Source organism: Oncorhynchus nerka, linkage group LG27 (genome assembly GCF_034236695.1).
Source record: "Oncorhynchus nerka isolate Pitt River linkage group LG27, Oner_Uvic_2.0, whole genome shotgun sequence".
Classification (NCBI taxonomy): Eukaryota; Metazoa; Chordata; class Actinopteri; order Salmoniformes; family Salmonidae; genus Oncorhynchus; species Oncorhynchus nerka.
The window spans coordinates 67949734-67976642 of record NC_088422.1 but is presented as its reverse complement, the minus strand read 5'-3'; the positions used below and the strand labels follow the sequence as shown (position 1 = coordinate 67976642).

General features: G+C 43.9%; 1 protein-coding gene across 4 annotated transcripts in view; it reads right to left on the bottom strand.

Moving 5' to 3' along the window:
• LOC115119497 (protein mono-ADP-ribosyltransferase PARP6) overlaps positions 1–20722 on the bottom strand; it is a 28166-nt gene extending 7444 nt beyond the window's left edge. The window contains exons 1-18 of one of the 4 annotated variants that reach the window (XM_065011919.1): positions 20487–20722; positions 18809–18946; positions 18320–18397; positions 17622–17716; positions 17369–17429; positions 16271–16361; positions 13843–13909; positions 12652–12801; positions 9970–10120; positions 9070–9201; positions 8579–8674; positions 8319–8411; positions 8088–8213; positions 7838–7903; positions 7593–7660; positions 6946–6994; positions 6711–6823; positions 5414–5486 (exon numbers count right to left, since the gene is read on the bottom strand). In XM_065011919.1, the coding sequence (XP_064867991.1) occupies positions 5414–5486; positions 6711–6823; positions 6946–6994; positions 7593–7660; positions 7838–7903; positions 8088–8213; positions 8319–8411; positions 8579–8674; positions 9070–9201; positions 9970–10120; positions 12652–12801; positions 13843–13909; positions 16271–16361; positions 17369–17429; positions 17622–17716; positions 18320–18397; positions 18809–18811 (1512 nt within the window). In that variant the 5' untranslated portion in view covers positions 18812–18946; positions 20487–20722. The remainder of the gene's footprint in view (positions 1–5413; positions 5487–6710; positions 6824–6945; positions 6995–7592; positions 7661–7837; positions 7904–8087; positions 8214–8318; positions 8412–8578; positions 8675–9069; positions 9202–9969; positions 10121–12651; positions 12802–13842; positions 13910–16270; positions 16362–17368; positions 17430–17621; positions 17717–18319; positions 18398–18808; positions 18947–20486) is intronic. The other 3 variants (XM_065011916.1, XM_065011917.1, XM_065011918.1) reach the window with 3 other exon arrangements.
• Positions 20723–26909: the final 6187 nt, after the last annotated feature.

The following is a 26909-nucleotide window of genomic DNA, read 5'->3' as shown; positions in this document are numbered from 1 at the left end:
GAGAGAGAGACAGAGATGACATGTGTATCTGAAGGACAGCGTAAGAGAGAGAGAAACAGAGATGACATGTGTATCTGAAGGATAGCGTAAGAGAGAGAGACAGAGATGACATGTGTATCTGAAGGACAGCGTGAGAGAGAGAGACAGAGATGACGTGTATCTGAAGGACAGCGTGAGAGAGAGAGAGACAGAGATGACATGTGTATCTGAAGGACAGCGTGAGAGAGAGAGAGAGACAGAGATGACATGTGTATCTGAAGGACAGCGTAAGAGAGAGAGACAGAGATGACATGTGTATCTGAAGGACAGCGTGAGAGAGAGAGACAGAGATGACATGTGTATCTGAAGGACAGCGTGAGAGAGAGAGACAGAGATGACATGTATCTGAAGGACAGCGTAAGAGAGAGAGAGACAGAGATGACATGTATCTGAAGGACAGCGTGAGAGAGAGACAGAGATGACATGTGTATCTGAAGGACAGCGTGAGAGAGAGAGACAGAGATGACATGTGTATCTGAAGGACAGCGTGAGAGAGAGAGAGACAGAGATGACATGTGTATCTGAAGGACAGCGTAAGAGAGAGAGAGACAGAGATGACATGTGTATCTGAAGGACAGCGTAAGAGAGAGACATGTGTATCTGAAGGACAGCGTGAGAGAGAGAGAGACAGAGATGACGTGTATCTGAAGGACAGCGTAAGAGAGAGAGAGACAGAGATGACATGTGTATCTGAAGGACAGCGTGAGAGAGAGAGACAGAGATGACATGTGTATCTGAAGGACAGCGTGAGAGAGAGAGAGACAGAGATGACATGTGTATCTGAAGGACAGCGTAAGAGAGAGAGAGACAGAGATGACATGTGTATCTGAAGGACAGCGTGAGAGAGAGAGACAGAGATGACATGTGTATCTGAAGGACAGCGTAAGAGAGAGAGAGACAGAGATGACATGTGTATCTGAAGGACAGCGTGAGAGAGAGAGAGAGACAGAGATGACATGTATCTGAAGGACAGCGTGAGAGAGAGAGACAGAGATGACATGTATCTGAAGGACAGCGTGAGAGAGAGAGACAGAGATGACATGTATCTGAAGGACAGCGTGAGAGAGAGAGACAGAGATGACATGTATCTGAAGGACAGCGTGACATGTGTATCTGAAGGACAGCGTGAGAGAGAGAGAGAGATGACAGAAGACAGCGTGACAGAGATGACATGTATCTGAAGGACAGCGTAAGAGAGAGAGAGACAGAGATGACATGTGTATCTGAAGGACAGCGTGAGAGAGAGAGACAGAGATGACATGTGTATCTGAAGGACAGCGTGTGAGAGAGAGAGACAGAGATGACATGTGTATCTGAAGGACAGCGTAAGAGAGAGAGAGACAGAGATGACATGTGTATCTGAAGGACAGCGTAAGAGAGAGAGAGACAGAGATGACATGTGTATCTGAAGGACAGCGTGAGAGAGAGAGAGAGACAGAGATGACATGTATCTGAAGGACAGCGTGAGAGAGAGAGACAGAGATGACATGTATCTGAAGGACAGCGTGAGAGAGAGAGACAGAGATGACATGTATCTGAAGGACAGCTGAAGGACAGAGATGACATGTATCTGAAGGACAGCGTGAGAGAGAGACAGAGATGACATGTATCTGAAGGACAGCGTGAGAGAGAGAGACAGAGATGACATGATGAAGGACAGCGTGAGAGAGAGAGAGAGAGACAGAGATCTGAAGGACAGCGTAAGAGAGAGAGAGACAGAGATGACATGTGTATCTGAAGGACAGCGTGAGAGAGAGAGAGACAGAGATGACATGTGTATCTGAAGGACAGCGTAAGAGAGAGAGAAACAGAGATGACATGTATCTGAAGGATAGCGTAAGAGAGAGAGAGACAGAGATGACATGTGTATCTGAAGGACAGCGTGAGAGAGAGACAGACAGAGATGACATGTATCTGAAGGACAGCGTGAGAGAGAGAGAGACAGAGATGACATGTATCTGAAGGACAGCGTGAGAGAGAGAGAGACAGAGATGACATGTGTATCTGAAGGACAGCGTAAGAGAGAGAGAGACAGAGATGACATGTGTATCTGAAGGACAGCGTGAGAGAGAGAGACAGAGATGACATGTGTATCTGAAGGACAGCGTGAGAGAGAGAGACAGAGATGACATGTGTATCTGAAGGACAGCGTAAGAGAGAGAGAGAGACAGAGATGACATGTGTATCTGAAGGACAGCGTAAGAGAGAGAGAGACAGAGATGACATGTGTATCTGAAGGACAGCGTGAGAGAGAGAGACAGAGATGACATGTGTATCTGAAGGACAGCGTGTGAGAGAGAGAGAGACAGAGATGACATGTGTATCTGAAGGACAGCGTAAGAGAGAGAGAGACAGAGATGACATGTGTATCTGAAGGACAGCGTAAGAGAGAGAGAGACAGAGATGACATGTGTATCTGAAGGACAGCGTGAGAGAGAGAGAGACAGAGATGACGTGTATCTGAAGGACAGCGTAAGAGAGAGAGAGACAGAGATGACATGTATCTGAAGGACAGCGTGAGAGAGAGAGACAGAGATGACATGTATCTGAAGGACAGCGTGAGAGAGAGAGACAGAGATGACATGTGTATCTGAAGGACAGCGTAAGAGAGAGAGAGACAGAGATGACATGTGTATCTGAAGGACAGCGTGAGAGAGAGAGACAGAGATGACATGTGTATCTGAAGGACAGCGTAAGAGAGAGAGAGACAGAGATGACATGTGTATCTGAAGGACAGCGTGAGAGAGAGAGAGAGACAGAGATGACATGTATCTGAAGGACAGCGTGAGAGAGAGAGAGATGACATGTATCTGAAGGACAGCGTGAGAGAGAGACAGAGATGACATGTATCTGAAGGACAGCGTGAGAGAGAGAGACAGAGATGACATGTATCTGAAGGACAGCGTGAGAGAGAGACAGAGATGACATGTATCTGAAGGACAGCGTGAGAGAGAGAGACAGAGATGACATGTATCTGAAGGACAGCGTGAGAGAGAGAGACAGAGATGACATGTGTATCTGAAGGACAGCGTAAGAGAGAGAGAGACAGAGATGACATGTGTATCTGAAGGACAGCGTGAGAGAGAGAGACAGAGATGACATGTGTATCTGAAGGACAGCGTGTGAGAGAGAGAGACAGAGATGACATGTGTATCTGAAGGACAGCGTAAGAGAGAGAGAGACAGAGATGACATGTGTATCTGAAGGACAGCGTAAGAGAGAGAGAGACAGAGATGACATGTGTATCTGAAGGACAGCGTGAGAGAGAGAGAGAGACAGAGATGACATGTATCTGAAGGACAGCGTGAGAGAGAGAGACAGAGATGACATGTATCTGAAGGACAGCGTGAGAGAGAGAGACAGAGATGACATGTATCTGAAGGACAGCGTGAGAGAGAGAGACAGAGATGACATGTATCTGAAGGACAGCGTGAGAGAGAGACAGAGATGACATGTATCTGAAGGACAGCGTGAGAGAGAGAGACAGAGATGACATGTGTATCTGAAGGACAGCGTGAGAGAGAGAGAGACAGAGATGACATGTGTATCTGAAGGACAGCGTAAGAGAGAGAGAGACAGAGATGACATGTGTATCTGAAGTACAGCGTGAGAGAGAGAGAGACAGAGATGACATGTGTATCTGAAGGACAGCGTAAGAGAGAGAGAAACAGAGATGACATGTGTATCTGAAGGATAGCGTAAGAGAGAGAGAGACAGAGATGACATGTGTATCTGAAGGACAGCGTGAGAGAGAGAGACAGAGATGACGTGTATCTGAAGGACAGCGTGAGAGAGAGAGAGACAGAGATGACATGTGTATCTGAAGGACAGCGTGAGAGAGAGAGAGAGACAGAGATGACATGTGTATCTGAAGGACAGCGTAAGAGAGAGAGAGACAGAGATGACATGTGTATCTGAAGGACAGCGTGAGAGAGAGAGACAGAGATGACATGTGTATCTGAAGGACAGCGTGAGAGAGAGAGAGACAGAGATGACATGTGTATCTGAAGGACAGCGTAAGAGAGAGAGAGACAGAGATGACATGTGTATCTGAAGGACAGCGTGAGAGAGAGAGAGACAGAGATGACATGTGTATCTGAAGGACAGCGTAAGAGAGAGAGAGACAGAGATGACATGTGTATCTGAAGGACAGCGTGAGAGAGAGAGAGACAGAGATGACATGTGTATCTGAAGGACAGCGTAAGAGAGAGAGAGACAGAGATGACATGTGTATCTGAAGGACAGCGTAAGAGAGAGAGAGACAGAGATGACATGTGTATCTGAAGAACAGCGTGAGAGAGAGAGAGACAGAGATGACGTGTATCTGAAGGACAGCGTAAGAGAGAGAGAGACAGAGATGACATGTGTATCTGAAGGACAGCGTGAGAGAGAGAGACAGAGATGACATGTGTATCTGAAGGACAGCGTGTGAGAGAGAGAGAGACAGAGATGACATGTATCTGAAGGACAGCGTGAGAGAGAGAGAGACAGAAACACAATGAGATTTGCTGTGCGAGCTGAAGGCGTGACAGAGTGAACAAACACACGCTCAAGGTGAAGAGGAGGGAGAGAGCGAGGGACGCAGAACAAGGAGATGAAAGACGAGTCTTCAAAGCTCTAACGGCAAAGGTTCTAATAGTGTAATATACTCATAATAAACTGCTCACTGACAACAAACACCCTGCTGACTTCTCCCGGTCATACAGCATAATACAACAGGAAGGAGCGAGATGGCGTGTTTCAAAGGTGTATACAGCATGAACCTAAGAGTCTATAGACATAGAAGTAGATTGTCATGCATGTGGTTTAATGTCTTGTACATTGTCTTGGACTACCAGGAGGTTCAGCCATATACATATTAAACATCATTAGGATCAGCATAGAGGTAAATAAGAGAGACAGTATAGGTGATGACCGTTACTGACCTTCCTTGGGTCCCTCACCCACTCACCCACTCTGTGGATCCTCATAGCGAAACAGACATGGGGCGGGGCAGCAGTCGTAACCTCTGACCTAGTCTACTCAGTGCTCTTAGTGGTCAACCCAGGCAGCCACGCCTTCAGCCAGGCCGACTGGTAACCCCCAGCCCCCCAGCAGACAACACAGCCCCTCCGCCTCTCTATCAGGACAGGAAGAGGCGTGGTGTCCACTGCTGTCAGAGCAGGAAACAGGAAGTGCTCGACATATGCCAGGGGGAAATTACTGGTGGGCCTGGCATTTTAAAGCGTCCAATACATTGAGAGAGAAACCTGGCATCCGTTACTGTCAAAATGGATCAGCTGGACAGCCAACCTGCACTGTGTGTGAGGAGGACAGACAGGCTCTGTCCAAGGGAGGATGCGTCTTAGTTCAGCCAACTGCTGGATCTACATACCTGCAGTTTGGTATAAGAGGCATTGACTAGTCCATTTCTCAGAACGGAGTGCCAGTTCTCTATATGGGAACCACTAGAGCAGGTGCAGGGAGAGAGAGAGATAAGGAGAGCTGTGAATACTGAACACTTCTTCCTCAAACAGGGCCAGTGCTTTCTAAAGGCTCCAACAATGCTGTGCAGAGAGCGTTCAAAACATCATTATTTCCACGTTTGCATGCCCACCATTTATGGACAGATTGTTATACTGTACCTCGAGTAAAGCATTCATGCCCGTGAGATATCTACATCTTATTGGCAATGCAATAAGTCTGTTTCCACAGTGTTTTTGGCTGATTGTATGAGATAGTAATTCTATTTTCTCACATTTTCTAAACTTGTCATGTTTGTTTGCTAAAAACAGCAGGATGGCTGAGGACCTACAGCACAAGAACAGCTCAGAAATCTCCTGATATTACATCCCCCCCTCCTTCTCATTTCAACAGCAGGATGTTACGTGAGTAGACGTCTCAGTGGGAATATATCTAACTGTACCGTCTCTCATCTCTTATTGTCCTCAAATAAACCCCCAGGGGTGAAACAGGGTAGCCATGCTGTTATTCTTAGCAGAGACAATGTTCAAGAGGAGTGGTTGTTGAATTGAAATCAGCTAGCTGCCTGAGGGACGGAGACAGTTCTGATTGCTTTGAGATGGTCCCATGCGTGTTTCTGCTTCGTGCCTTTTGTACAGCAGGGGCATGGCTGTCTGTCGCTCACACTGATATTGCTGCATCAGGGACCCAGTACTGCTGGGAAAACAGGGTGTGGTGTCTGTTCACTGGGCTGTCAGCTGGTGGATGCTGTAACTACCAGATATGTGGGACTCTATTATGTGTTGTCTCTGTGTCTATAAGACTGGGTGGCAGGTAGCCTAGAAGTTTCAATCCCGGATCTGACAGGGAAAAGAAAATCGGTCTGGAAGTGAGCTGGCAACCGGAGGATGCTGGTCTCTAATCCCAAATGCCGTTGCCTGACATTGTGCCCTTGTGCAAGGCACTTAACCCCCCACAACAACTGCTCCACTAGCGCCCAGTGTGGCAGCCCCCTGCTCCAACCTGGATGTGTCTTTGGGAGGGGATGGAATTCATTTCGGTTGGACTTTGTGCACAATTGACGAATCAAGTAATCTCAAACTTAATAAAACATAGTACCTATTCTGTATGTGGGAGTCTATGGTTAAGGGGAGGTTGGTGCTGCCATATACTGTGTATGGGACCACTACAGGGGAGTGGCACCCTTAGGGGAGAGATATAGGACTCACTGGAAGGCAAAGGTGCTGCCGTAGAGCTTCTTGGCCGTGCGAAAGCGTGCCTCCTTGGCAGGCGGGCTGCTGAGTAATAGGAACTGGTGGGATGTGTGCATGAACTTCAGTTGCTATAGGACAGAGAGAGAGAGAGACGGAGGGAAGGAGAGAGAGAATAGAGAATCATGTAGTGGAGAACACACGGCAACAGTTACGAGGAAGAGCAGACACCAGAGATCTGTGTTATTCATACCCTGCTCAGAGGCAGCTTGACGATATGGGATCTGTTACTGGATATGATCCTAGAGAGGGAGAGAGGGAGAGAGAGAGAGGGAGAGAGAGAGAGAGAGAGAGAGAGAGAGGGAGAGGGAGAGAGGGAGAGAGGGAGAGAGAGAGAGGGAGAGAGAGAGGGAGAGAGAGGGAGAGAGAGAGAGGGAGAGAGGGAGAGAGAGAGAGAGAGAGAGAGAGGGAGAGAGGGAGAGAGAGAGAGGGAGAGAGAGAGGGAGAGAGAGAGAGAGGGAGAGAGAGAGAGGGAGAGGGAGAGAGAGAGAGGGAGAGAGAGAGAGGGAGAGAGAGAGGGAGAGAGGGAGAGAGAGAGAGGGAGAGAGAGAGGGAGAGAGAGAGGGAGAGAGGGAGAGAGAGAGAGGGAGAGAGAGAGGGAGAGAGGGAGAGAGAGAGAGGGAGAGAGGGAGAGAGGGGAGAGAGAGAGAGGGAGAGAGGGAGAGAGGGAGAGGGAGAGAGGGAGAGAGGGAGAGAGAGGGAGGAGAGGGAGAGAGAGAGAGGACGAGAGGACGAGAGGACGAGATAGGATGGGGAGAAGAAAAACAGGTTAGTGAGAAAGGCAGAACAGGGTTGGAGGTTTAGATTGCAGGAGGTGTAAAGCAGAGACCTTCTACCTACCACTGCAGTAGAGGGTGAGCCAGGGGGTCCAGTTTGTCCATCTGTTTCTTAATCTCCAGATATGAGCCCTGGAAAAGACAGCTTTCATTATTTCACACCCCACTATCCTTTCGTCACTAGACTACCAGATCTAAATATGACAAGGAGACGACTCAATGCAACAACACATATATAGTCTCTTTTCACAGCCCAAGTCCAGCACAGGACTGCCCTTCCTTCATCCCAGCCTCCCCCAGCCTCAGTACCTGGGTCATCTCGCGGATGGACATGACACTGTCCAGTGCTTTTTGCAATCTCTCATAGTTCTTCTTCTGTGACCAGGGAGCAAGATGGAGCCACAGAGACAGGCGTCAGAAGGACAGGGAGAGAGAAAAACATTGGATTAATACCTACAACCCATTCAATGAGCCCAAAGTAATGTTTCAGAATGTTATCACATATTAGGATAACCAGACATCCTGTAACGTGGTGTGTAACCACAGCAACAGTAGTAACCTTTGGGTTGAAGGCCAGAGTCTTGGGGTCGTTGGGGTCGACCACAGACGGGTAGGGTTCAAAGATGATGCTTTTACGAGGAGACTCCAGAGCAGCCCGACACATAGCCACCAGCAGATCCACCACCTAGGGATCAACACGAAAGCCGATCAGTTATCACCACATAGACAGGGACAGACAGACCAGACAGGGGGATAGAGAAAGTGTGTGTGTTTTTAGTCAGGCAGTCACCTCTGCTCCAGTTGCCACCTCCTCTGCTGCTCCTGACATCACCCCCAGAGTGTAGAAGGAGAACACACATAGCTCTCTAGTGCACACAGCCGGCTGCGCACCCACACACACACACGCACACACACAGGGCAAGTGGCACACACACGCACATGAACAAACATCAATCTGAGTGAAACAGAGAAACTTGCTCATAGCTGAATTGAAACGTTTACATTTTAACGTTCACTTCACACTGTATGTTTTTTTAAAAAGTGGTCTACCTTCAACATGGATCCGTTCTGAAAGACGTGCTGCTCGTCACAGACCACACAGTACTCATTGAGAGTAGGGATCCTCTGCTCCGAGTATTTCATTATCTGTCAGGAGACAAAACATGGTATTCCTGCTAATCACTCCCTCCTCTCCTCCAGCCCCATATATCACTCTTCTATCATGACATCATCAGCTGACTGGGCCTCTTATCAACGCTTTAGTCTGTCACTTTACCCGGGGTTGAAACAAACCCATTATACACACGCACATGACTCTAAATCATTTGATAGGTAAAACATTTCCTCATTTCAACTTTCATGAATCAATTAAACAGAGGTGAAGACCTTCTTTAAGCACACACTATGTCCTCTAACTCTTGGAAGGGTCATTTGACCCTTGATCATTTGACCCGTGATCAGTGTTTGTGCTTTGGAGTTGTTTTGGAAGGACGTTCAGAGTGAACTAAAAGCCCTAGCTTTGCCCTTGAGGTCTTGTCTACCTGTACTAAGAAGCCATACTCCAAGGTAGGGATGTTCTTGCAGTGGCCGCCCGCCTGGGATGAGAAAAACAATTCAATCAGCTGCCTCGTGGTAATCTGCGCTGGGGCCCTGGCAGCCGGGACAGCCACAGTCTGATGGGTACAGTGAAGACAAAGCATTATGGGACACGGCGCCAGCCGTGGTCAGGTATGGGTAGGGAGAGGCTCAGGAAGGAAGGTAGGTACAGTACTGTATGTGTGTTGGTTGGGGGAGGGGAACAGTCAAAGTTCTCAGGTAGTTCAAAGCGAGAAAACAATTAGATAGTGTAGATAATAGAATGGGGAAATAGTTGCTTGTTACGAGTAATGCTCTGAATTCATGCACTTTCTGAAATGGATGATGTATTGTGTTTGACTGTTCTAGCTAGCTGTAAGGTCACAGTGATTTTTTTTAATGCAATAGAATACACATCAAAACACACACCCGTGAAATTTCATTAGGTGCAATAACTGGGCTCTGAGCAATATTTAGACATGTGTTTATGTGTTTCACAGCTCAAATATCATCAGGTCCAACAGCAATATGTGGAATGACGTTTATGTGTATTGTCTTGCCCTCTGTTTTGAAACGTGTCTGCATGTCTTGACTGCTGTTTTGAACATGTCTGATGTATGTATGTTGACCTTTTGCATATAATGTTGTCATGTTTATGTGTTCACCTGCCAAGGGGCTGCAGATGTAAGTTAGCTGTTAGCTAAATCTGGTGCAATGTATCTCTTCTCACTTCTGAGATGTTTTTGTTGTCCAAATAAACTTAACAAATAAAAATAAATAAATATAGTGTTGTCTGTGCTGATGTGTATAGGGGTAGTCAGGAGAGGGGTGTGTGATGGTGGTGGTGAGGGAAGGTGACCTCCGACCTGGCTGTTGGGGGGGTAGCTGAACAGCTCCCCCTTGGGGTTCTTCATGGTGCAGGAGATGGAGCGATTCATGAGCCGGGTCACCCTCAGCTCTGGAACACTCAGCTTCCCCTTCAGAACCGTGTCCTGGATCAGAGGGAAGCTGGGGGACCTGGGAACACAGACACACACACACAACCCAGAGACCATTAATGGATAGACCTGGAAGTATACAGCACATACACATACAGACAGACATTCAGACTCCTACGCAAGAAAATTATACGAACACAAAAGTTCAGAGCAACCAATTAGTGAGTATGTTTACATGCAAATAATTCGATATTAAGCTGATTATGGCAATACTCTGAGTTTGGCACTAGTCATGTAAACACCTTACTCTGATTATCTTAATCTGCGTAAGATCAAGCAAAGTAAAAGCATAACCTGGTTAAAACACCTCCATTATCTAGCAATCTAGGACATGTAAACACCTTTATTAGAGTTCCTGTGTTGTTATTGATCTGCGTGTGCTATCACCATCAATCAGAGCCTCCCTCGAGCGAAGTGAGTTCGGGAAAATGTCTTTCAAATAGTTTACACATGCAAATGTTATACGTCCAAACTCAAATAGGCTTCCCAAAAATAACGTGGTCGCTGTGATACAATGTTTATTTTGATTGGCAAATTTTCTACATTTCTCCATCAGGAAGCCGGATTATGCTCTGTCCATGTGTAGCAGATTGTAAGCGAAATCGTTCTTCTTGCAAACCATGTAAACGTTTTAATCTAAATATTATATCAATCAAGAGTTTTCACAATAATTGTAATGTTGAATGGATGTAAAAATGTACCCAGTGACTACTGAGATGACAGTGATGATGAAATCTGACGTAGCCGGGATAGTACTAGAAGCTATAATAGTATCCGGGATAGTACTAGAAGCTATAATAGTATCCGGGATAGTACTAGAAGCTATAATAGTATCCGGGATAGTACTAGAAGCTATAATAGTATCCGGGATAGTACTAGAAGCTATAATAGTATCCGGGATAGTACTAGAAGCTATAATAGTATCCGGGATAGTACTAGAAGCTATAATAGTATCCGGGATAGTACTAGAAGCTATAATAGTATCCGGGATAGTATTAGAAGTTATAATAGTATCCGGGATAGTACTAGAAGCTATAATAGTATCCGGGATAGTACTAGAAGCTATAATAGTATCCGGGATAGTACTAGAAGCTATAATAGTATCCGGGATAGTACTAGAAGTTATAATAGTATCCGGGATAGTATTAGAAGCTATAATAGTATCCGGGATAGTACTAGAAGCTATAATAGTATCCGGGATAGTACTAGAAGCTATAATAGTATCCGGGATAGTACTAGAAGTTATAATAGTATCCGGGATAGTACTAGAAGCTATAATAGTATCCGGGATAGTACTAGAAGCTATAATAGTATCCGGGATAGTACTAGAAGCTATAATAGTATCCGGGATAGTACTAGAAGCTATAATAGTATCCGGGATAGTACTAGAAGCTATAATAGTATCCGGGATAGTATTAGAAGTTATAATAGTATCCGGGATAGTACTAGAAGCTATAATAGTATCCGGGATAGTACTAGAAGCTATAATAGTATCCGGGATAGTACTAGAAGCTATAATAGTATCCGGGATAGTACTAGAAGCTATAATAGTATCCGGGATAGTACTAGAAGCTATAATAGTATCCGGGATAGTACTAGAAGCTATAATAGTATCCGGGATAGTACTAGAAGCTATAATAGTATCCGGGATAGTACTAGAAGTTATAATAGTATCCGGGATAGTATTAGAAGCTATAATAGTATCCGGGATAGTACTAGAAGCTATAATAGTATCCAGGATAGTATTAGAAGTTATAATAGTATCCGGGATAGTACTAGAAGCTATAATAGTATCCGGGATAGTATTAGAAGTTATAATAGTATCCGGGATAGTACTAGAAGCTATAATAGTATCCGGGATAGTACTAGAAGCTATAATAGTATCCGGGATAGTACTAGAAGCTATAATAGTATCCGGGATAGTACTAGAAGCTATAATAGTATCCGGGATAGTATTAGAAGTTATAATAGTATCCGGGATAGTACTAGAAGCTATAATAGTATCCGGGATATTACTAGAAGCTATAATAGTATCCGGGATAGTACTAGAAGCTATAATAGTATCCGGGATAGTACTAGAAGCTATAATAGTATCCGGGATAGTATTAGAAGCTATAATAGTATCTGGGATAGTACTAGAAGCTATAATAGTATCCGGGATAGTACTCGAAGCTATAATAGTATCCGGGATAGTACTCGAATCTATAATAGTATCCGGGATAGTACTAGAAGCTATAATAGTATCCGGGATAGTACTAGAAGCTATAATAGTATCCGGGATAGTACTAAAAGCTATAATAGTATCCGGGATAGTACTAGAAGCTATAATAGTATGCGGGATAGTACTAGAAGCTATAATAGTATCCGGTATAGTACTAGAAGCTATAATAGTATCCAGGATAGTACTAGAAGCTATAATAGTATCCGGGATAGTACTAGAAGCTATAATAGTATCCAGGATAGTACTAGAAGCTATAATAGTATCCGGGATAGTACTAAAAGCTATAATAGTATCCGGGATAGTACTAGAAGCTGTAATAGGAGCCATACTTGGGGATGGGAGAGAAGATGCTGAGTCCTGCGCGGAACTTCTTGATGGTTCCCCCGGCCTTGAACCAGCTGTGTCTCTTCTCCTGCTGGGCCTTCAGGAACTCATTACTGAGGTGCTTCCACTGCTGGGACGTGAACGTACTCAGGATCCTATAGGGCAGACAGCACAACCAGTCACAATCAATTAGCAATTAGCAGATGTCATTGACTCTACTGTACATTTAAGTCCATAATATACATTAAATGACCAAAAGTAGGTGGACACCTACTCGTCAAACATCTCATTCCAAAATCATGTGTTCAAGTTCTTCCACACTGATCTAGACCATTTCAGTATTGACCTCGCTTTGTGCCCTTGGGCATTGCCATGCTGAAACAGGAAAGGGCCTTCCCCAAACTGTTGCCACAAAGTTGGAAGCACAGAATCGTCTAGAATGTCATTGGATGTTAAGATTTCCCTGCACTGGAACTATGGGGCCTAGTCCGAACCATGAAAAACAGCGACAGACCATTATACCTCCTCCACCAAACTTTACAGTTGGCACTGTGCATTCGGGCAGGTAGCGTTCTCCAGGCCTCCGTCAAACAAAGATTTGTCCATCGGACTGCCTGATGGTGAAGAGTGATTCATTACTCCAGAGAAGGCGTTTCTACTGCTCCAGAGTCCAATGGCGGCGAGCTTTACACCACTCCAGCTGATGCTTGGCATTGGGCATGATGATCTTAGGCTTGTGCACTCGACTGTTGGAGGTCCTGTTCTGTGAGCTCGTGTGGCCTACCAGTTCGCGGCTGAGCGGTTGTTGCTCACAGACGTTTCCACTGCACAATAACAGCACTTACAGTTGACCGGGGCAGCACTAGCAAGACAAAAATTTGACGAACTGACTTGTTGGAAAGGTGGCATCCTATGACAGTGCCACATTGAATGTCCCAGAGCACCTCAGTAAGGCCTTTCTACTGTCAATGTTTGTCTATGGAGATTGCATGGCTGCGTGCTTGATTTTATACACCTGTCAGCAATGGGTGTGGCTGAAGGGGTGTCCACATACTTTTGCATATTAAGTGTAAGTTGTATAGGTGTCATTGAAAATGGTGGAAATCTTGTGAAATTAGCGTAGGACCCATGGATAGCCTTCTGAACCAGAATGTGAGGAATCGTGCTGAGTGGCATATGACTCGAGTAGGACTCACTTCTTGAGCTGCAGGCCCAGGCTGAAGCCCTCTTTATTGGAGGGCTGGAACACCTCCACTGACGGTTCTGAGAATAGATGACTCATTATTTCACAACCCATAGGAGTGACGAGCTCAGCTCTGATTGAACACACACAGGCACACATACAGTTGAAGTCGGAAGTTTACATACACCTTAGCCAAATACATTTAAACTCAGTTTTTCACAATTCCTGACACTTAATCCTAGTAAAACAATCCCTGTTTTAGGTCAGTTAGGATCACCACTTTATTTTAAGAATGTGAAATATCTGAATGACTTATTCAGCTTTTATTTCTTTCATCACATTCCCAGTGGGTCAGAAGTTGACATACACTCAATTAGTATTTTGTAGCATTGCCTTTAAATTGTTTAACTTGGGTCAAACGCATCAGGTAGCCTTCCACAAGCTTCCCACAATAAGTTGGGGGAATTTTAACCCATTCCTCCTGACAGAGCTGGTGAAACTGAGTCGGGTTTGTAGGCCTCCTTGCTCGCACAAGCTTTTTCAGTTCTGCCCACAAATGTTCTATTGGATTGAGGTCAGGGCTTTGTGATGGCCACTCCAATACCTTGATTTTCTTGTCCTTAAGCCATTTTGCCACAACTTTGGAAGTATGCTTGGGGTCATTGTCCATTTGGAAGACCCATTTGTGACCAAGCTTTAACTTCCTGACTGATGTCGAGATGTTGCTTCAATATATCCACATAATTTTTCTCCCTCATGATGCCATCTATATTGTAAAGTGCACCAGTCCCTTGTCATGGAAAATTGCAAGATTATGTTATAATGCTTGAATGGCTTTATAATGGTTATTTTATAATGGTTTTGTTAACTATTGTGTGTGTGTTCTACTGAGGATGGGCCTCTATGAGATAACATTGACAAAAGAGATTTACGATGTCTTTGGGTGATAAAACCTAAAGAGCATTCCAGAGAACATGAGCGAATGGTTCTGTTCTATGCCGCACCAGGGAGAGACGGCTTCTGTTTGGAGTCAGGGGGCCAGACACTGGTCTATACAATGACAGCTGTTGACACAGCAGTAACTGTCTGCTATGTTCTATAGATTTCTTTCATACAAATCTTAACCTTTGTGAACTGTTCCTAAGCTCTGTGGTTGGTCATGTAAGTTGAGAGGGGTGTATCTTGGCTATAAAAGATCTTTGTACTTTTCTGTTGGTACTTTTCAAATGGTTCATTAGAGATAGCGCATCATTGAAAGTCAAAAAGGCTATTGCAAAGCTCTTATGATTAAAGATGTAGTTTAATTATAACTCTGACTGGTGTGTGAAGTTCGTAACTCTCCTCATTTGGTAAAGCAGAAAAAAGCCACCACACCCTCCTGCAGCAAAGCACCCCCAGGATGCTGCCACCCCCGTGCTTCACAGTTGAGATGGTGTTCTTCGGCTTGCAAGCCTCCCCTTTCTCCTCCAAACATAACGATGTTCATTATGGCCAAACAGTTCTATTTTTGTTTCATCAGACCAGAGGACATTTCTCCAAAAAGTATGATCTTTGTCCCCATGTGCAGCTGCAAACCGTAGTCTGGCTTTTTATATGGCTGTTTTGGAGCAGTGGCTTCCTCCTGGCTGAGTGGCCTTTCAGGTTATGTCGATATAGGACTCATTTTACTGTGGATATAGATACTTTTGTAACTGTTTCCTCCAGCATCTTCACAAGGTCCTTTGCTGTTGTTCTGGGATTGATTTGCACTTTTCGCACCAAAGTACGTTCATCTCTAGGAGACAGAACACGTCTCCTTCTTGAGTGGTATGACGGCTGCGTGGTCCCATGGTGTTTATACTTGCGTACTATTGTTTGTACAGATGAATGTGGTACCTTCAGGCGTTTGGAAATCGCTCCCAAGGATGAACCAGACTTGTGGAGGTCTACAATATGTTTTCTGAGGTCTTGGCTCATTTCTTTTGATTTTACCATGATGTCAAGCAAAGAGGCACTGAGTTTGAAGGTAGGCCTTGAAATACATACACAGGTACACCTCCAATTGACTCAAATTATGTCAATTAGCCTATCAGAAGCTTCTAAAGCCATGACATCATTTTCTGGAATTTTCCAAGCTGTTGAAAGGCACAGTCAACTTAGTGTATGTAAACTTCTGACCCACTGGAATTGTGATACAGTGAATTATAAGTGAACTAATCTGTCTGTAAACAATTGTTGGAAAAAATGTCTTGTGTCATGCACAAAGTAGATGTCCTAACCGACTTGCCAATGCTATAGTTTGTTAACAAGACATTTGTGGAGTGGTTGAAAAACGAGTTTTAATGACTCCAACCTAAGTGTATGTAAACTTCCGACTTCAACTGTGCACAGGCAGGCGAACGCATGCACACACACACACACACACACACACACACACACACAGCCACTGGGGCTCTTCTCACCCGGTCCATCTAGGTACTGGGAGAGAGAGAACCGTAGTCTCAGAATGATGGGCTCTGTTCGGATGACCTTCCAGGCAGTTGCCACCTCCTCCTGGAACAAACACACACACATATGTCTCAGCCTCCAGTATTTATGCTGCAGTAGTTTATGTGTCGGGGGGCTAGGGTCAGTTTGTTATATCTGGAGTACTTCTCCTGTCCTATTCGGTGTCCTGTGTGAATCTAAGTGTGCGTTCTCTAATTCTCTCCTTCTCTCTTTCTTTCTTTCTCTCTCGGAGGACCTGAGCCCTAGGACCATGCCCCAGGACTACCTGACATGATGACTCCTTGCTGTCCCCAGTCCACCTGGCCGTGCTGCTGCTCCAGTTTCAACTGACCTGAGCCCTAGGACCATGCCCCAGGACTACCTGACATGATGACTCCTTGCTGTCCCCAGTCCACCTGGCCGTGCTGCTGCTCCAGTTTCAACTGTTCTGCCTTATTATTATTCGACCATGCTGGTCATTTATGAACATTTTAACATCTTGGCCATATTCTGTTATAATCTCCACCCAGCACAGCTAGAAGAGGACTGGCCACCCCACATATGCTCTCTCTAATTCTCTCTTTCTTTCTCTCTCTCGGAGGACCTGAGCCCTAGGACCATGCCCCAGGACTACCTGACATGATGACTCCTTGCTGTCCCCAGTCCACCTGACCGTGCTGCTACTCCAGTTTCAACTGTTCTGCCTTATTATTATACGACCATGCTGGTCATTTATGAACATTTGAACATCTTGGCCATGTTCTGTTATAATCTCCACCCGGCACAGCCAGAAGAGGACTGGCCACCCCACATAGCCTGGTTCCTCTCTAGGTTTCTTCCTAGGTTTTGGCCTTTCTAGGGAGTTTTTCCTAGCCACCGTGCTTCTACACCTGCATTGCTTGCTGTTTGGGGTTTTAGGCTGGGTTTCTTTACAGCACTTTGAGATATCAGCTGATGTACGAAGGGCTATATAAATACATTTGATTTGATTTGATTTTGATATACACATACACTTTCTACTATGCTGAATTGTAATACTGGTATGCCCAAAGATAATAAAAATGAAAACTCACATCCAAGAAACTGATATTAATCTGAAGGTCAATGTCCACATCATCAATGGTTCCATACTCTCTGAAAGAAGAAGAATAGCAAACATTCAGATGTAATAATCACATAAACTGAAAAGCTTTTCCGCACCAAGAAACTTGACATCTCAGTGGGTCTGATGTTCTCTGGAGCAACGTATTTACTGATAATGACAATAACAGTTAGTGGTCTTGGTTTCCAGACTTGGCTGTGGCGACTGTGTGTGTACTGTAGTACCTGACAGAGACAGCACTGTCGGTATAGATGTCCTTCACTGCCTCGATGTCTGCATCCAGTTGAGGGTGTCGGTACAGGTCAGCAGCACAGCTCCCCTACAGGCCGGGAGGGGCACAGGTCAGACCACTGAATTATCCCCGGAGATGCTGCAGTAGCATCCATGTACAGTAATATGAGCTAGCACTGATACTCATGTATACAATGACTGTAGTATTAGAAAAGGTACAGGGGCAGTCTCCTGTTCTGCTGCCTCACAGGACTGTATCGGCGTGTCTCTATCTCTAGTTCCGTCTTCTATCTGTCTCGTTCTCACACACATATATTAGTGCCTACAAACAGGCTCTCATCTCTCGGTAGATGGTCTGAATCCACTGGAGAATAGGCTTTTAAAACCGGACTGAATTTACAGTACTTTCAACTCAATCCTTTAGAGATAACTTTTTGTAAAAAGCTGATTGAAAGATTAAGACATTATGTATGTCACATAGGATTTGAGGTAATAAGATTGCAGTTTACTGAAGACCCCTAGGGGAGTTCTGTAGACCCCATGTGTTGATTCTGTTTGTATTGGACCAAAGAGCCTAGTGGGCAAAACTGGTTGAAATTAAGTCATTAAGACATCATTTCAACCAGTTTTGTCCGGTTTGCCCTCTGGGAGGGATAGGAGGCCTGGGAGGATGTCATGACAGCCTGGGTACCTGGATCCCATAGAGGAACTGCTCCGACTCATTCTCCCCATCTGATTCCTCATCAGTCCAGGACTGGCCTTTGATGTCCTGCAGGCATACAGACAGATGTGAAACGCCATTCTAGTTATTATCGCTCCATCTCCCATCCTGTCTCTCTCTCTGTCCATTTAGCTGCCAGTTGTTCAAAGACTTCAAAGCTTTTTATGTCACGTCAAAGGGATGGACGGAGTAAACAAAGTACAACTAGACATGAAATAAGCCACAGATATTCAATACATTTATTTGTAAAACATGTACGACGATTCACTATTATGTTATTGTTTGGCTTAGTAGTTATCGACAGCAAGGCATCGCGTCTTATATATCTATTAGAGATCTACACACATCAGACATTCTGACTGTATCTATTATGATAACTGCAGCCTGATGATAAACAGAGACTACAGTATTACGACTATGATACTACCATTGGATATGGTGTTATACGAGTTGTCTCACCATTGGGTCTGTTGTTCATAGGGGTTTCTCAGACAGGGTTAGGCTTCTCCCATCCATAACAGCTGAGCTCCATGTAGGTGGAGGGACTGAGGTTGAAGTCTGGCCCGGTCACTCGGACTTCCTCTCAAACTGTGGTACCTAACCATTTGGCATGAGACAGGAGGAACACGAACAATAAGCTTACAGTAATGTCTCTTATTTCAGCATTTTCACAAAGCATCTACCTTAAATAAACACAGTCTACTAAACGGTGATGCAATGACGTTTTCCGCATTGCCACTTCCTAATGGTGGTCTCCTTTTCCCTTTTTCTTTCAATCATCTGCACTCCACCGTGCCATGTATCCTAGCAACAGCCACTTCTGCCGTCTGTCACCCTCCCATTACTCACAGTGAAGACGGAGAGTGTGTGGGAGAGAGAGGCTTTACGTGTTTGTGCTTTGTGCACAATTTTATGTTTAGGTCATCTGAATATCCAACAGAATCTTCATCTAACCTTTTCAATCTGTGTACAAAAGATAAGGAAAGGGTCAAAATCACTTCATTGTATTACCTGCACTGTCAAGTTTAGGAATAGTCTTTGTTCGGAATAATCATTGAAATTGTGCAAAATATTTATCTGGCTGAATTAGGAGTTAAAGCCAGGGATGGATATATTTCTCTCAGGGCATTTTTTAAAACATTTTCTCAACATCCTAAAATTGTGATATTTCAATAGAGGTATCATCATCAGCCATTAAGCTCTCAGACCTCACAATGACCTCAGAGGATGAGATCACTGTGCTAGATGGCACCAGGTGTGTACTTTTATAAACTGAATCTATGATATATCCCTAACAGCTCCTAACAAAAGCATAACAGCGTTCCAGATTATACCGTACTTCCCTCCATATACACCAGCTGCCATATCTTTACATTCACATGTAAACACATCAGACATTGTGTCCCCTAAGCTAAACACAACATGCACTGAAGCCAATACCTTTTCAACATTGGACTTAATCACAACATAGATGGCAAAAGATCTAGAGTGACACATCCAACACAAAAATAATATTATATCAGTTAAACTGCATAATGGTAATGGACTCCTGTCAGCTGTACGATGCTCATAGTTGATAAACACACACTCACGCTAATAAACACACACTCACAACACATACACAGCCTGTGGCTGTTAGCGTCAACAACAAATCCAACGATGCCTCCTCTACCAGATACGTATGAGTCCATAAAAATGAAGAAACACTGTCTCTCTTTTCCTCTCCCACTCTCTGTCTCTCTCCTTTCTTCTTCTGTGCTTACTCAGTTCAGCGACCTCATCTCTCCCCAAAACTGAGCCATTTTGTTTCACCAGAAGCTGCCTCTAGCGAGACCACATTCAATTTCAACTATAGTGTATTTATCATGCGTTATTTTGCTATTAATGGTTTTACACATTTCCTGGACGTTCAGCAATCCTCTTTTGTAACCCCCCCCCCCCCTCCCGTATTCCCCGCCTGCATTACCATGTCCCCGACACCCCTCCATCCCCACCCCCTCGCCTCTCTCTGTCGTCTCACATACGGAAAGAGATGCAAACTGACCCCCTCCCCTCATTCCTTCAATGAGAATTAAACACACGCAGAGGCATGCAGCTTTTACCCATCCCCCACCTCTCTTCCGTCCGACACGCTTACCTATACAGGAGCTGGAGATGGAGGATGGAGATGGAGGATGCTGTCCTTGGTCCTGATCCTTTCCCTCTTAAAGGGAACACCTGCTTTTATATCCCTGCTATGTCCCCCCTGAATGAAAAAATAAAATAAAATGACTTAAAAACAGCAGTGAGAATTGTAAATGCCAAAATGGCTGCCTCCCTCTCTCTCCCTGTCGGTATCAGCCTCTCTGCTTCCCGGTGGCTGCTCTATGTCTGTGTTTATCTATTGCAGATCTCTGCTCGTACTGCCGTCTTAGTTTTTGCCTGACAACACTGAGGGGCCTGAGCATGCTCAGTTGGAGCTAGCAGCTGGTCATGTGACTTGCAGCTGACTGTGTTTCTGCTAAGGGGAGAAGGGGGAGAGAAAAATTTAGGAAAATGGCAGTCCTGTTAGTGCTGTGATGACTGTGTGTGTGTGTGTGTGTGTGTGTGTGTGTGTGTGTGTGTGTGTGTGTGTGTGTGTGTGTTTCTGAGTCTGTTTCTAAATCTGTGCCTGTGTCTCTACCAGAGCAATCACTTTTTGAGAAAGAAGTGCATGTCGGTTGTCTGATACTATTTTAGGACCATTCTGTCTGTTACGCTCACAAATCTCCTTTTCTAAAAGATTAAATGAAGAAAATATATACAGCGAAAACTCAGGAACGAAACCACAAAACATTAAACATATTACATTCTAATTAACTAATGAAATGTATAAGCATTCGTACAGTATTTAATGTATTGCAGTGTGTATATTAATTATATAGCAGCATATTGTTTAGGATATTGTACAATGGCTGAGTCAGCGTCTGAGCCAATGGCAATTAGCCTCTGTGCAACAGTCTTAATCAGTGTTTATCCTGGTTAGCTCCCTGCATCGTGGTAAGTACTGACCAATATAACGGACAGATTAGGTTCTGGACGAACTGTCTGTCTGGCTCTGCTGTGTGTCCACTCTTAGTAAGGAGTGCTGTCTCTTTGCTGATGTGTTATGGCAGGAATTCCAAAGTGCAGTGACCCTTGTAAAGATTTTCTGCCTGAAGACAAAGATAGGACATACAGTGCATTCAGAAACCTTGACTTTTTCCACATTTTGTTACGTTACAGCCTTGTTCTAAAATTGTTGTATTTTATTTTTTAATCTCACCAATCGACACACAATACCCCATAATGACAACGCAAAAACAGGATTTTAGACATTTTTGCAAATTTAAGTATTCAACATACACTACTGTTTAAAGGTTTTAGAACACCTACTCCTTCAATAGTTTTTCTTTCTTTACTATTTTCTACATTGCAGAATAATAGTGAAGACATCAAAACTATGAAATAACACATATGGAATCACGTAGTAACAAAAAAGTGTTAAACAAATCAAAATATATTTTAAATGTTAAATTATTCGAATAGCCATCCTTTGCCTTGATGACAACTTTGCACACTTGGCATTCTCTCAACCAGCTTCATGACGTAGTCACCTGGAATGCATTTCAATGAACAGGTGTGCCTTCTTAAAAGTTCATTTGTGGAATTTCTTTCAGTCTTAATGCGTTTGAGCCAATCAGTTGTGTTGTGACAAGGTAGGGGGGTATACAGAAGATAGCCCTATTTGGTAAAATACCTACTCCATATTATGGCAAGAACAGCTCAAATAAGCAAAGAAAAACGACTATCCATCATTACTTTAAGACATGAAGGTCAGTCAATGTGGAAAATTTCAAGAACTTAGAAAGTTTCATTCAAGTGCAGTCGCAAAAATCTTCAAGCGCTATGAGGAAACTGGCTCTCATGAGGACCGCCACAGGAATGGAAGACCCAGAGTTACCTCTGCTACAGAAGATAAGTTCATTAGAGTTACCAGCCTCTCAGCATCAACTGTTCAGAGGAGACTGTGTGAATCAGGCCTTCATGGTCGAATTTCTGCAAAGAAAACACTACTAAAGGACACCAATAATAAGAAGAGACTTGCTTGTGCCAAAAAACATGAGCAACGGACATTAGACCGGTGGAAATCTGTCCTTTGGTCTGACGTCCAAATTTGAGATTTTTGGTTGTGTCTTTGTGAGATGCAGTGTGGGTGAACGGATGATCTCCACATGTGTATTTCACACCTTAAAGCATGGAGGAGAATGTGTTATGATGTGGGGGTGCTATGCTGGTGACTCTCTTTGTGATTAATTTACAATTTTATGCACACTTAACCAGAATGCCTACCACAGCATTCTGCAGCGATACGCCATCCCATCTTGTTTGGGCTTAGTGGGACTATCATTTGTTTTTCAACAGGACAATGACCCAACATACCTCCAGGCTGTGTAAGGGCTATTTTACCAAGAAGGAGAGTGATGGAGTGCTGTATCAGATGACCTGGCCTCCACAATCCCCTGACCTCAACCAAATTGAGATAGCTTGGGATGAATCAGACCGCAGAGTGAAGGAAAAGCAGCCAACAAGTGCTCAGCATATGTGGGAGCTCCTTCATGACTGTTTGAAAAGCATTCCAGGCGAAGCTAGTTGAGAGAATGCCAAGATTGAGCAAAGCTGTCATCAAGGCAAAGGGTGGCTATTTGAAGAATCTCAAATGTAAAATACATTTTGATTTGTTTAACACTTTTTTGGTTCCTACATGATTCCATATGTATTATTTCATAGCTTTAATGTCTTCACTATAATTCTACAATGTAGAAAATAATAAAAAACACTTGAATGAGTAGGTGTTCTAAAACTTTTGACCGGTAGTGTAAGTATTCAGATCCTTTAATTTTGATTGATTTCTTTTTATTAAACCTTTATTTAACTAGACAAGTCGCTCAGTTACTCAGTACTTTGTTGAAGCACCTTTGGCAGCGATTACAGCATCGAGTCTTCTTGGGTATGATGCTATAAGCTTGGCACACCTGTATTTAGGGAGTTTCTTCCATTCTTCTCTGCAGATCCTCTCAAGCTCTGTCAGGTTGGATGGGGAGCATCACTGCACAGCTATTTTCAGGTCTCTCCAGAGATGTTCAATCGGGTTCAAGTCCGGGCTCTGGCTGGGCCACTAAAGGACATTCAGAGACTTGTTCCGAAGCCACTCCTCCGTTGTCTTGGCTGTGTGCTTAGTGTCGTTATCCTGTTGGAAGATGAACCTTCACCCCAATCTGAGGTCCTCAGCTGGTGTTCATCAAGGATCTCTCTGTACTTTGCTCTGTTCATCTTTCCCTCGATCCTGACTAGTCTCCCAGTCCCTGCTGCTGAAAAACATCCCCACAGCATGATGTTGCCACCACCATGCTTCACCATAGGGATGGTGTCTGGTTTCCTCCAGACATGACGCTTGGCATTCAGACCAAAGAGTTCAATCTTGGTTTCATCAGACCAGAGAATCTTGTTTCCCATGGTCTGAGATTCCATTAGGTGCCTTTTGACAAACTCCAAGTGGCCTGTCATGTGCCTTTTACTGAGGAGTGGCCACTCTACCATAAACTCTACCATTTCCATCTGGCCACTCTACCATAAAGGCCTGATCGGTGGAGTGCCTCAGAGATGGTTGTCCTTCTGGAAGGTTTCACCCATCTCCACAGAGGAACTCTGGAGCTCTGTCAGAGTGACCATCAGGTTCTTTGTCACCTCCCTGACCAGGGCCCTTCTCCTCCAAATGCTCAGTTTGGCCGGGCGGCCAGCTCTAGTAAGAGTCTTGGTGGTTCCAAACGTCTTTCATTTAAGAATGATGGAGGCCATTGTGTTCTTTTTGGAACTTCAATGCTGCAGACATTTTTGGGTACCCTTCCCCAGATCTGTACCTCGACACAATCCTGTCTCAGAGCTCTATGGGCAATTCATTTTGGCTTGGTTTGCTCTGACATGCACTTTCAACTGTGGGACTTTATATACACAGGTGTGTGCCTTTCAAAATCATGTCCAATCAATTGAATTTACCACAGGTGGACTCAAATCAAGCTGTAGAAACATCTCAAGGATGATCAATGGAAATAAGATGCACATGAGCTCAATTTTGAATCTCATAGCAAAGAGTCTGAATACTTATTTAAATAAAGTATATATAAAAAAAGCAATACATTTGCAAACATTTCTAAAAACCTGTTTTTGCTTTGTCATCATGGGGTATTGTGTGTAGATTGATTAGGCACATTGTAATTTAATCCAAGGCTGTAACGTAACAAAATATGGAATATGGGAACTCTGTCAGACCGCACGCAGAGTGAAGGAAAAGCAGCCAACAAGTGCTCAGCATATGTGGGAACTCCTTCAAGACTATTGAAAAAGCATTCCAGTTGAAGCTGGTTGAAGGAATGCCAAGAGTGTGCAAAGCTGTCATCAAGGCAAAGGGTGGTTATTTGAAGAATCTCAAATGTAAAATATATTTAGATTTGTTTAACAGTTTTTTCAATATATTTGTAAACATTTCTAAAAACCTGTTTCTTCGCTTTGTCATCATGGGGTATTGTGTGTTGGTTGATGAGGTAAAGTTGTATTTAATCCAAGGCTGTAAAGTAACAAAATATGGAAAAAGCGAAGGGGTCTAAATACTTTCCGAATGCACTATACTTCAAGAGCCTATGGTGGGGGAGTATGACATAATAATTTAATCAACTCAGTTCTATTGCACAGACCCTTTCAATAGACATAATTATACAGGACAAATGTACACACCATCTCAAAGGATGGCTCTAGCTGTATGCGTACAGGGGATACTTGCCATAGACATAGAATAGATAGTTCTGCAGTGAATAGTGCTTTTCTAGGTCTTTTTCAAAAATGGAATCACTTCAATGAAATATTATAAAAACCTGATGAACATTTTTACATTATATGAAAATAAACTATCATCTTAGTCAGAAAACATATAATCTCACAAATCAAAATATGAATATATCATCACAGCCGCTTATCTAATATCTATATATCTATAGGATTTGACTGAGGATTTCACCAGGGTGAGGGTTATCTTACTGTATCTCATGGCTGTGGTGTGTGAGATGATAATGCCCTGTGACTGGTGGGGGCTTGGCCAGTGTGGCCAGGTGATTGGGTTGGAGGGAATGTCCCTCACCTGGGCAGGTGTCCATTGGTCTGAGGGAGCAGAGCAGAGTGCAGGACACAGCCAGAGTCTGGCCGTGGCCAGGGAGAAGCCAACAGTGGCAGCAGCTGCAGCAATGTTACCATTGAGATCAGGTGAGGACTACCGTAGGAGCGGACAGAGAGGGAGGGGTTACATTCCATAACTGAATGGTGAACATGATGACATGTAGACAATCCCTACACAGTTAGAACACTTCGCCAGTGACAACAGGTAGGAATTTTCCTCTAACTTGGCTTGATGAGGTTTAGGCAGGACTTGTAGTCTCACTCCCATCTGTGATGAGAGCTTAAATTGAGTAGGAATACAACAAGTCAGATTGAGTGAAGGGTTTTTTGTTTATATAACTCCTTTACCCAAAATGTATTGCATGATATAAAAGTAAGAGAAAGGGTTAGAGGGAAACTATCAAAGGTTTGTGCTGGTGGAAGGAATATTCAATTGTAGTTTAGCCACAGCAAGCTAAGCCTCAGCTAATCTTTTCTTGATAATGAACACTAGAGGGAGCTGTTGATTATAAATGATCTCATCCTCAACTGTCACAGTATACCAAAGATACTGTCTCCTAACTGTGGTTATACTTGTGCTGATGACAGACCCCTCTGAATTCTCTAAATTAAAAAGTGAACTGTTAAAGTGACATGTTGTGGAACTGCCTTGCATGATCAGTAGTATCGTGATGGTAACTACAATTATGTAAAATATCGTCATCATCATCAGATACTATGTGTTTGGGTGAGATGAGTGGAGATTGGAAAGGATTGAAGTACTGATTTGTTTGAGTGCGTGAGACACGATCATTTTCTGACACATTTGTTACTTACGCAATAATATAACCTTTCAGTCATGGGCATCCCATGAGACACTGCGGCTTCGAGGATGTACGTGCAATTTTAGGTGTGTCTTTCCTGGGATTTTCACATCCCCAACCACCATGATGGGTATACATTTATGCAACTATTGACTATACAGTGAGATTGAGCATAGTGTAACTGAAATGCAGGTGTTTGAATATAACACCCTATGGTACCCATTCCGATGAGATGTTCAAGAAATTGTACCGCATCCCTGAGTCACATGCCGGCCCCATGCTTCAGAGATGCTTCTCGTTCCTGATTGGACATCAGCGGTATCGCATCACCGCACTTTCATTATGTTCCTTTATGTAAACTTCCCCATGGTTTATAGTTCCAAGCCCTAGTTAACCGGGTGTTTTTTTCTCCAAAGAATACATCAGAAATCATACATAAATACATTCTAAATATGTATGAATTATTGAAACCATATCTTTCGATTGAATTCATTATATACTTGTAATAGCGATTTATTTTTCGCGGATGGATA